Below are 12,191 nucleotides of genomic sequence, written 5' to 3'. Positions count from 1 at the left end.
AATCATGAGGCTCTGGATCTACAACCGTATCACTCAATTAATGAGATGGTTAGGAAACAAGGAAAGGACGCTTTGCAAAACGACTCATTTTCACATGAGAGTTCACTGTGTGTTTGAGAGATGAGAGATACGGAGTGACACACACACATGTTTTATGACGTGTTCTGCTCTTCAGTATTTCAAGCGTGGAGACAGGAAATAGGGGAGGGCTGTGCAGAGAAAGCCAGAATCTGTATTCACACACAGATGAAGAATAGAGCGAGACGTGAGTGATTAGACGTCATTACATCACACTAACCACTAGCAGCTCCTCGTGTGCGTTCAGAGGAGAGCACATTCCTGGCTGCTAATGACCATCAGAGACGGTTGAATGGCAACGTTCCCTCACGGGGATTGTTAAAGACCACGATTCAGGATTTGAATTGGCTTGTGAATGAGTTTTGTGGGAATATGTGGAAAGAAAAAAACCGATCCAAAACATTCCCGAGTCAGAGCGTATATATCATAACATGTTAATTTTAGCCACATGTTGTGATCGCCTAATGATTCAAATCCTCTTTCTTCTTCCCTGCAACTGGGATGTTTATCAACACATGTGGAGCTGTGCTCTGCATCTGTTACTCGCTGCCATAAGGTAGACTCATGAAAGGTGCTATATTTAACCACATGTAGTGGTTATTACATCTTCTCGTGGTCGAGCGGCCCTCTTCCTCTGGGAAAATACAGACGAGGAATTCGTCCAGCTGCTCTTCCTCTGTGCCGCTCTCTGTTGTTTGTCTCACTCTGTTTATTCATCCATATTTCTTTTCTTAGAAAACACAACGATTCCCAACTTACACGAAGTGAAAGAGAACATGACCATGGGAAGCACGCTGGTGACCAATCCCAACGGAGGATTTCTGGTAAGGGGGGAAGTTGCTCTTTGACGTTAGTAAAAGTGCTTTAAAGTACATTTTCCATACCAAAAGGACGACTGAACTTGTAGAAAGTATATGTTCTCTCGACCTTTGGTCTCCATGGAAACAGTGGACTTGACCCTCCCATGTTTCTCAGTGAGGCTTCCTGTCCTGGGAATGTAACACTGGGAATCAACTGCATGCTGAAGTGTGTGTATGAGTATGTAGGAGGTGGCCACACCCATTACATTTTATGGTTATTAACACCAGTAAAGTGATATGTGTGCATGACTATTAGATTAACATAGTGTAAAAATAACAGAAACAATGGATGTATGGTCAATATATATATATTTATGCAACTAATTGAGTCCAATTAAATATAATGTTGGACTTGAAGTGTAACCTAAAATAATAACTCTTGCCTGTGGCTATATGTATTATTTCAACACAGAGTTCATCCAATACACAGGTGTCAAACACAAGGCCCGCGGGCCGAATCCGGCCCACCACGTCATGTTATGTGGCCCCTGACGGCTTGAAAGACGTATGATTACCTTTTCTTCAAGAAATTTAAGAAAAATATCCTATGCTTTTATTTTGAAGGTTTCAAATTAAATGGATTTATGATATAATATTAGAGAAATGTTCGTATGTACAATATTTCTACACTCAAATAAACAATAATCAAATGCAAAGAGAGTTATTTAACAATATGTTCGGGTGTAGTTTATACAGTGTTTCAGTTACACTGGCCCTTTAAGGGGCGGCCATGATGCTGATGTGGCCCACGGTGAAAATGAGTTTGACACCCCTGATCTAATACATAAAATCATACAATAAAAGTAAATTTAATAGACACACTGAATACGACCTGACATCTGGATCCAGGAGCTTGTTTTACGGCTTTTATTTTGTAGGCTTGATGTGTTACATAATCTAATCGCTATCAGATGAGATTCCCATCAACCTCAGTTCTGTCTTGTGTTTATTGCTTATTAGCAAATGTTATCACAGAGCTAATGGCAGGCTCTGTTTCTCTGTTTCCATCTTCTCATCTTCTGAAGGGCTCTGTGGTGGTTTTTAATAGTCTCTTTGTGACCCTCAGCTTGAGAAGTTCTTTCCTCTTGGTTTCTATCTTCAGTAGCCCTGAACGTCTCCTCAGCCGTGACCTAATACTGGGGGAAAGCTGACCAGTCACAGCCTATTTTCTCAAGCAGTTTGTTTGTGTGTGTGTGTGTGTGTGTCCTGTCTCCACAGGCCTGCGGTCCTCAGTACGGCTACATGTGTGGGCAGCAGCAGTACATCTCAGGAGTGTGTGCGAATGTCAGCGAATCCTTCCAGATCCTCAACTCTCTGGCACCGGCCGTGCAAGGTAACAACAATCCAGGAGTACCACCCAAGACCCTGACATTAAACTCACCCTCTCGGCCAATAGGGAGACCAGAGCGTTCTTCTTAATGTAAACTTGTCTGCGACCCACATTCCTCTCTGGCCCGGCCCTTCTGCCGCGCTGTATGACCAAGTTAGGAGACGTGAACTGCGTCTGCTCTGTGTTTCCCAGGAAGGAAACAGCCAGTAGAGTCTCAGAGTAAACAGACGACAGTTATTTGTCTCTTTCTACGATGCTTTTGAGTATTTCTCTCTATTTCAAGTGACGGAAACTGGTATTGACATGCCTGATTTGAAAACTGTTTAGCTTTCTTGACTCGCATGAGGCAACCTAACTGGATTTTGTAGCTCTCTGCATGGAGTGTGAATGTGTACCTCATTTAGGCCACTGGCGACAGCACATGTCTCTGGGATAAGTAGTAAGAAAATACTCGCTCTGCAATGTGAAAGACTGCCTTATTAATCTTGCATTATTATCCTCATCCTGTTTGTAGTCTCACATGTTAATGAGACCGCTTTAGAGGTCGAACTATTCCTTTTTAAAAGACCTCTAATTATCTCGTAATTTGTTGAATGCTGTCCCTGCGACCCCTTCAAGTCAACCTGCGATCCCTCGGGGGGGTCCCGACCCCCAGATTGGGACCCACTGCTCAACATTATTACATTTTGATGAGCAGCTACACTGTTGTGTGTCTGCTGTGGGCAGAAGAAGACAGAATGTGTTGCATAATCTAATTTGTTTCTTTGGAGTGAAATCGTGCAATTCTAGTAAAAAAAACGGACATCAAACTTTTGGAAAAACAAACTTGTGCTTTAATTAACGATATGTTCTGGCTTTATTTCAGAGTGTGCGAAGGAGCTGGACATTGTGATCGTTCTGGACGGCTCTAACAGCATCTACCCCTGGTCCAGCATCGTCGATTTCCTGAAACGTTTCATCGAGAACATTGAAATCGGACCTAAACTCTCACAGGTCAGCTGCACGAGGACATCACTGTCATGGATTTTTAAAAGAAAGAATAATAATGTTTCCTATTGGAAGTTACTCTTTTTGTCTGACGCATAAATGGGTCGTATAAGACGACACATGAAGGAGATGAATGAAGGAATAAACAGTTTGCTTCCAACTCAATTCTTCAGATTTTATTATGTTTGATGACATAAGTGCCCACCATTAAGGAAGTTTCCCCTTGGTGCCAACAGTGCGACTTACTGGAATGTGTCCTTCATCACTTGATGAACACTAGCCTTTTCAGTCTTGAATGTAATATTAGCCTTTGCCTTAGTTAGTTATACCTTCAGTGTATTTCCGTCCAGTTGTCTTGGATCGCTCCTCGATCGGGCGGTTGGGTTTTATGATGGTTGCATTGATCTGGCCTGGAGCGGCTGGAGTTTTCCAGAGGGGAACACTGGAAAGTCCTCTCACCGTGGAGCCCAGTGGTTGTAAGTCACATCTTCCACGGCTGCTGAAGCCCTCTGCTCTCTGTATAAAGAACATTGTGTCATATCAACCGACCCAACCACATCCTCAGCAGACTGTCTGGGAGGGGAGGCAGAGGAGAGGAGAACACAGGTAAAATATATTTTAATGTAGGATAACGTTTATAAGAACGTGTGTGTGTATGTTTTTTCCAGGTGGGGATCGTGTCCTATGGGGAGACCGTGACTCACCGGGTCAACCTGAGCCAGTTCGACAACACTCAGAATCTGCTGGAATTTGTCGGAGAACTTCCTCAGCAAACCGGCTTCAGGACCATGACTTTCCTGGGCATCGATACCGCCAGGTATTCAACACCGACCCCTCCCTCCTCATTTGGGGCGAGCCTGGCAACGCAGCGCCGCGGGTCTTGATCGCGTAAACAGAGTCTGGCGAGGTTTAAAAAGGCCTTCGAACGGGACCATGCTTTTTAAAATTGGCTGGACAAGGGACTCTGACTTAAAAACACGTCGCACACCGGGCTGGCGTCTTTTCTCAAATATCCAGAAGAAGTTCCCTGATTGGTCCAACGTGTCAGGTATAGCTGATGTTTTCCATGAGCAAAAGCTGAGCCTAAATGAGAACTCAGGCAGTACGTCATCATGTGAAACATGTTTTATAAAGTCCATTGTCGCTCCGGAGAGAGAAATTAGAAAAGAAAAATTATAGTCTCAGACCCGCTCCTCATCTCTGCATGAGGGTAGCGGCTCACGGTTACATTAGCGGCTATTAGAGTATCACACCAGAGTCGCTAACTGAGCTGACGGTCGTCGAGTTGCATTGTGGGTAATGTAAGTGCCAGTTTTTGACCAGGAAGGAAAATGCATGAAAAAAATATATTTCCCACGAGTCTCACGAAAGAGGGATGGCTAAAAGGCGTCATTTAAGGTCCTGTTTTCGATGTTTTGTCCTTGAACTGGACGTTTTTGAACCAATCAGGAAAGAGGCCTTCATGCTGGAGCGCGGTGCACGACCTGGGGTGAAGAAGGTCATGGTTATTGTGACTGACGGGGAGTCACATGACTTCTATAATCTGGACAAGGTCATCGGAGGCTGCGACAACGACGACATCGAGAGGTTTGGCATCGCTGTGGGTACAAACTCATGTTCACATGCACGAGTGTGTTTTCTGATTTTAGGATTGAGGAAGTTCTGTGTTTACTGTTCACAAGAAACCCAGAAAGGATTATTTAATGAAGAAAGTAGCTGGGATATGCAGAAACTATAGAAACCATAGTGACATAAAGACATTTTACTGTGCGGTTTATGGAAATATTGATTAATTTTAGTCAACCACTCAGAAAAACACTTAGTGTTTGATAATTTATTCAAATATCAAGATTAAAAATTCATCATTCAATGCAATCATTCACATTAAATAAAGGAAAGTGTACTAAACAGTTTCTTGAACAGACATAATTCAAAGCAGTTAGTCACTCAGTCATACACCTTAAGCCCTGATGTTATTGAGATGTGTTTATTTTTGTCTGCAGGTTTTAGGAGACTACAATCGTCAGAACAAAAGTGCAGAAGAAATGCAGAAGTTTATCAAGGAGATTGCATCCATCTCCAGTCAGCCGCTGCAAGACCACTTCTTCAACGTGTCCGACGAGGTGGCCTTGTTGACCATCGTGGATGCTTTGGGGAGCAAGATCTTTGCTTTGGAAGGTGAACGTTGTCCCTGTAAACACACAAGGGGAGCATTTTAATGTATTATGAAAAATATAAACAATCATAATTCTGCTGTACATGAAAAGATGGATGCCACCTTCATGTCAGTACGGTAAACACAAAGTCTAATGAGGGTTTTCTCATTATTAACTCTACTTTTTAAAGAAACTATCCCATAACTCAAGTCCTTTTAAAAGATGATTTTTTTAATGTTCTCCGTCAGAAAGGGTTAAAAACAACATTCCCCAAATTATTCCTTTACATTTTACATGTATCCAAAGCAAAAACTCTCTCAATCCAATAATAAATTAAAGGAATATGACCAGAAGAAACTTAACAACATTGTATTACGTGCTGTTTATTTTAATATATAGAGGTTACAATTAACTTTTCCATCCTCAGCTACAACCGGCAATTTCACCTCCTCCTTTGAGATGGAGATGTCTCAAGCTGGCTTCAGTGCACATTCTTCCAAAGTAAGTCTGAATCCAATTATTTACATCAGATGAATATATACAAATACCATCTAAGTAACGTCAGTGACTAGCTGCAGAGTCACTAAACCAGACCCGGTGACGGGCAAGTGCATCATATCTAGAGATCGCAGGCAGAGCTCAGACGTCTGCAGGAGTTTAGTTTGAAAGATAACTGTTTATTTTATGAAGTGGATGTGTCAGCGTGCACGTTAGCTCAACTAATGACCTCGTCCAGACACAAAGCCCCCGTGTTATCGCCGGTGCATCTTCAAGCCGTCGGGGATTCACAGGGTCGGACACAGGCCCTCTCTGTCCCCCCCCCCCCCCCCCCTGTCTGAAGACCTCCGGCTGGAGGTGTTTGGTCTGCGAGCATGTGGGCGAGACGGTTGGAGGGAGATGGGGAGGCGAGCACGAGGCATGCTAGAGACGACAAGGGGGGGGGGGGTTGAGTCAGATGTTTGTTCTCTACTCTAAGAACAACACGCTCACCTCTGCCCTTCACAGGCCTTTCAGGGTTTGTTCATTAGTTCTCTCAGACGTCTATTTAAAGACGGTGGACTCTCCGTGGCCGAGAGGCTCGGAGACACAACCAGACTCACTTAAACTCACGAGGATTTCTCTTTCAGGCTCAGTGGCGGGAAACCGCCTCGTGATTAAGTTCGTTGTGACAAATTGTACATGTAATGTCGTGTGTGACACCTCCCCTTCCTATTAATGAACTCTGTATCCTGTAGTTTACAGAAATACACGTCAATTAAAAAGATTGATTGACGGATACATTTTTGCTTTCTGCTTGGGGATATATTCTACTAGATTTTATTTAATCTAGGTTATTTAATTGTGTGTATATTTTGAAGAAGTTGCATTATTGAAATTTTCAGGTGGTTACTTTTTATTTATTTTTTAGATTAACTAATTAACAGTGTTTTTCAAAAGTGAAATAGTGAAATTACTTAACATGATATCCCAGACTAATGTGTTACATTACATTTCATGTTTAATTTACAATAATATAACAGAGAGGTAGAAACATTTGACAAGCTGGAACCACTGAACGTGTGTACGTTTTTCTTTTTAATAACAATTAATACATTATTAAGTAAATATATGTTTCTCTTAAGTGCTTTTTAAGGACTATTTTACTTGGTATTCTCATGTTATGCTGCTCTATACTTAATCTGGACTACATTTAGAGTGCTTCATCTCTTTACATGACAACTTTAATTGCTCGTATTGTGTATGCAAATAAATGTTTAACAAATAAAATATTATTTTCATAGATTAATCCACCCAAACGCATAAATATGTAAAAATGTTCTCAACTTCAAGCAGCTACAACATTAAATACTACTTAGTACGTGTTAATGTATCAGTGATAACTCTCCATTGACCTTTTTACATAAGTTATTTAACATCATGTTTATTTTTATGAAAACAAAACAAATTCTTTCCATCTGACATCCGACTGCTCCTGATATCAGCTCTGTCGTCTCTCGTAGAACGGCCTGTTACTGGGAGCAGTGGGAGCGTTTGACTGGAACGGGACCGTGGTGATGCACACTGCTGGGGGAACGATCATTCCTGGGAAGACCCAGTTCTACGACCCAGAGACCGAGGCCGGGTACGAAGGGCTCGCCGGCTACCTGGGTGAGTTCACTCGTGATGCCTGAAGACATATTTTTGATCACTCGGCTGCATACTGGACTCCAAGATGGCAGCCAGTCACTTAAACGAAGAAATGTCACCAGAAAAATAGCATACAGGAATACAGTTTTACACAGAGAGCGATAAACTAGATCTTTCCAAACCAGAGGTACGTTTTTCCAGCTGCAGAGTATCTAGAGCTTCTGTTCCATAAAAGAATGTAAGATATGTCATTTGTGTAACTCTGAGAGCAGACGCTGTCCATCTCTTTGTCACAGAAATTACGCGTCTCCCTCCTGCGGCTCTCGTCCTGCTGCCTTTTATGGCTCGCGGAGCAACCGCGGCATCTGAATATCAAGTTATTTAATCAACATGTCATTAGAAAGAGCACTGATGGGTCCAGGCTTACGTACTGTAAACTCAGCTGTTGGCACCGGCTCGTACCAGATGGTCTGACGATAGACTTTGCATATGTAGCCTGTGTGTGTGTGTGTGTGTGTGTGTGTGTGTGTAGGTGTGTGTGTTCCTGCCAGTTTCCAGTAGTTTTTTATTCTAGTGTCCTCCTCACAGTGTGATATAAACAGCTGGCTGACAGCATTTAAAAATACCCTTCAAATTGAGCCATCGTTGTGTTCCTCACGATGTTGTTAAGTGCAGTTTGACACATTCTTGATGATTCATGTTTAAGTGCCGAATACACTGGACTGAACCCAGTGGGTACTCGCGTATGCACCGCGTCTCTGCAGGCTATGACGTACAGTCGGCATCCACCCCCGACGGAGTGCTATACATCACAGGCGCGCCGCGGTACAACCACACGGGCCGGGTCGTTATCTATCGTCTGGATGAGGAGAAGAACATCGTGGTCTCCCAGATACTGAAGGGACAACAAGTGAGTCTCTTTCGTTGTCGCTGCCTCGGGGGGCTTTCGACCCTCGTGGAGTTTATGCATCCGACTTTCAATAAGATAAGACTGTAATAATCCTCAAGGGAACGATAACATGTCACAGCAGCACAGAGCGGCTTAGAGGCAAGACACAGAAACGTCTGTTTCCTGGCTTGTCGTTGGGTTTTCTGTAACGCTGTTGTGTCTCGTCCACTGCGGCTTTGTTTGGCAGATCGGTTCCTACTTCGGCAGCGTCCTGCAGACTGTCGACGTGGATGCAGATTCCTACACGGATCTCCTCTTGGTCGGCGCTCCGATGTATATGGGCACGGAAAGAGACGAGCAGGGACAAGTCTACGTCTACAAACTCCAGGTACGGGAGATTCATTGAAAAGAGAATGTGGTGTTTTGTGTGTGTCTTTGATTGAGAGAGCGTGTCACATTGGGGTGTTTTTGGTGTGTGTGTCTTTGCTCTATTTCCAGGATGGCCAGTTTGAGCACGAGTTCACCTTAAAGCCCGTCAATCAGTCCTGTTGCACTGCGCACTCGGCCAGCTGCACCAATAAGAACGAGCCGTGCGGTGCCCGCTTTGGTACGGCCATTGCCGCGATATCAGACCTCAACCTCGACGGGTTCAACGACGTGGCCATCGGGGCACCTTTAGAGAACGATCACCGGGGGGCCGTCTACATCTATCATGGAGAGAAGACGTCACTGAAAAAGAAATTTGTACAGGTGGGAACAGTGACTGAACTATTGATACTAAAAGACCTTTATTCAGTCACAAGGGAAATTCTGTTATATTTCAAACCCAGCTATATTATATATATTATATATAATATATCATATATATATGATATATCATATATATATATATATATACAGGACTGTCTCAGAAAATTAGAATATTGTGATAAAGTTCTTTATTTTCTGTAATGCAATTAAAAAAACAAAAATGTCATGCATTCTGGATTCATTACAAATCAACTGAAATATTGCAAGCCTTTTATTCTTTTAATATTGCTGATTATGGCTTACAGCTTAAGAAAACTCTAAAATCCTATCTCATAAAATTAGAATATTTCCTCAGACCAAGTTAAAAAAAAGATTTATAACAGCAAAACAAAATCAAACATTTGAAAATGTCCATTAATGCACTCAGTACTTGGTTGGGAATCCTTTTGCACGGATTACTGCATCAATGCGGCGTGGCATGGAGGCAATCAGCCTGTGGCATTGCTGAGGGTTTATGGATGCCCAGGATGCTTCAATAGCGGCCTTTAGCTCATTTGCATTGTTGGGTCTGGTGTCTTTCAGCTTCTTCTTCAGTCAGTGATGGTTTGGGAGCCATGTCAGCTGCTGGTGTTGGTCCACTGTGTTTCATCAAGTCCAGAGTAAATGCAGCTGTGTACCAAGAGATTTTAGAGCACTACATGCTTCCGTCTGCTGAAAAGCTCTATGGAGATGAGGATTTCATTTTCCAGCATGATCTGGCACCTGCCCACAGTGCCAAAACCACCAGTAACTGGTGTACTGACCATGGCATTACTGTCCTCGATTGGCCTGCCAATTCCCCTGACCTGAACCCCATAGAGAATTTGTGGGGTATTATGAAGAAGAAGCTGAAAGACACCAGACCCAACAATGCAAATGAGCTAAAGCCGCCTATTGAAGCATCCTGGGCATCCATAAACCCTCAGCAATGCCACAGGCTGATTGCCTCCATGCCACGCCGCATTGATGCAGTAATCCGTGCAAAAGTATTCCCAACCAAGTACTGAGTGCATTAATGGACATTTTCAAATGTTTGATTTTGTTTTGCTGTTATAAATCTTTTTTTTTACTTGGTCTGAGGAAATATTCTAATTTTATGAGATAGGATTTTAGAGTTTTCTTAAGCTGTAAGCCATAATCAGCAATATTAAAAGAATAAAAGGCTTGCAATATTTCAGTTGATTTGTAATGAATCCAGAATGCATGACTTTTTTGTTTTTTTAATTGCATTACAGAAAATAAAGAACTTTATCACAATATTCTAATTTTCTGAGACAGTCCTGTATATATAAATAACCCTTTATTGGACGAGGAACCAAATATGGTAACTTCGTTGATGTTGATTTTCTATCTAAAAACAATATCTTTTTGGTAATTTCACAACAGTAAAACAGTATTGTTATGTCCTCCAATAGCACTCTAATGTTGACATTTAGAATTTCAAAGTATTTCAATGAGTGCCCTATGAAGGGTTAATATACAATATGTTTCAATTATTGCACTCTGTTGATTGTTGTTGATTATTTAATGTTATTGATCCTCCTCTGTTGCTCTCCTGAAGGTTTCTTCCCTTTTTTCCCCCCTGAAGGGTTATTTGGGAGTTTTTCCTGATCCGATGTGAGGTTTTGGGGCAGGGATGTCTATGTGTACAGATTGTAAAGCACTCTAAGACAAATTTGTAATTTGTGAAATTGGGCTATACAAATAAACTGAATTGAATTGAATTGTTGCACCACCTACCATGACAAATTCCTGTGAAAACATACTCGGCAATAAAATATTCTGATTCAGATTTCCCATAAATGTGGCGATTGTGACTCTGGGTTATGTTAACTTTGTTCTCGCCACCTCCTACTACATCGTCATGTTTATTTGGAAAGCTTTAGGGGGCTTTACAACAGAGGTGGCAAGTGCAAAGCATGACCCATAGAGCCACAAGAACATACAGGAAATATCCCAGAGTTCCCTTTTTTTAATGCGCTCTGATTGGCTCTGTGTTTTCCCCCTGCAGCATATCCCTGCAGTTGGGGACGGTGAAAAGGTGAAATTCTTCGGTCAATCCATACATGGAGTCATGGATCTGAATGGAGATGGAATCACTGATGTTACCATAGGAGGTCTGGGAGGGGCTTCACTATTTTGGTGAGTCATGGCCCATCCTCACACATAAACATGCACTCCTCAAACTACACATTCCAGCTCAATCGTTAGCAGCAGCAGCGTCCGTATCCCGGAGACTTTATCTGACATGTTGGTTTTGCATTGTCTTCTGAGGGTTTGGACAGCTGCGCGTATCCCACTGAGAGCAACTACTTCCTCATGATCTCTCCCTTTCAACCCCTGGCTGATGGACCAACCCGCAGAGTATTAAAACTTCAGCCCACACCATGATTTAACTTCCCAAGGAGACCTTCTTCTCCCACAGTTTCTGCTGGCAGAGGCTCGGCTAAGCCGTGTGAAAACTCCATCTCCCAAGTGGCTTAGAGTCTAAATAGGATTTGGCAGCAGGCGACTCTTCTTCCTAGACTGTTGGCCGTGTTTTAGAAAAGCTCAGAATCGATGCCAAGTTTTACTCTCAGGATGCATCCGCTTCTTGTTCATTACTTTAAGATGCATGCATTTTCCCTTGCCTGGAAACCAATTCAATTCCACGTACATGCATACGCTCATACATATACATCTGCCATCATCAATGTATTTTGTTTCTTTAAATAAAATATATATTTTTAAAGCTCACACACGCACGCACACACATGCACACATGTTTACATGCATTTTTATTTATTTATTTATTTATTTATTATTATTTTTCTCTGAATTTATGATGTTGTGTCCACTGTTTTGTCGTCCGCACTGTTTCGTCATCCTCTAGGTGTTATAATTAAAAAAAGATGCATGCACACAGTTCAAAATGCGCACACACACACACACACAGACACTGCACCAACAACTACAATTGTGCATGTCTGTCTCAT

General features: G+C 42.4%; 1 protein-coding gene across 1 annotated transcript in view; it reads left to right on the top strand.

The window, feature by feature from the left end:
• Positions 1 to 12,191, top strand: part of itga1 (integrin, alpha 1) — a 42,044-nt gene that overhangs the window by 19,326 nt on the left and 10,527 nt on the right. Inside the window, exons 4-15 of the mRNA XM_056432214.1 lie at positions 814 to 902; positions 2,157 to 2,271; positions 3,134 to 3,261; positions 3,924 to 4,072; positions 4,705 to 4,855; positions 5,259 to 5,433; positions 5,839 to 5,912; positions 7,412 to 7,559; positions 8,303 to 8,448; positions 8,675 to 8,815; positions 8,926 to 9,177; positions 11,228 to 11,358. Coding sequence (XP_056288189.1) covers positions 814 to 902; positions 2,157 to 2,271; positions 3,134 to 3,261; positions 3,924 to 4,072; positions 4,705 to 4,855; positions 5,259 to 5,433; positions 5,839 to 5,912; positions 7,412 to 7,559; positions 8,303 to 8,448; positions 8,675 to 8,815; positions 8,926 to 9,177; positions 11,228 to 11,358 — 1,699 coding nt within the window. The remainder of the gene's footprint in view (positions 1 to 813; positions 903 to 2,156; positions 2,272 to 3,133; positions 3,262 to 3,923; positions 4,073 to 4,704; positions 4,856 to 5,258; positions 5,434 to 5,838; positions 5,913 to 7,411; positions 7,560 to 8,302; positions 8,449 to 8,674; positions 8,816 to 8,925; positions 9,178 to 11,227; positions 11,359 to 12,191) is intronic.

Source organism: Pseudoliparis swirei, chromosome 15 (assembly GCF_029220125.1).
Source record: "Pseudoliparis swirei isolate HS2019 ecotype Mariana Trench chromosome 15, NWPU_hadal_v1, whole genome shotgun sequence".
Classification (NCBI taxonomy): domain Eukaryota; kingdom Metazoa; phylum Chordata; class Actinopteri; order Perciformes; family Liparidae; genus Pseudoliparis; species Pseudoliparis swirei.
This window is presented reverse-complemented; position numbering and strand designations above follow the sequence as displayed.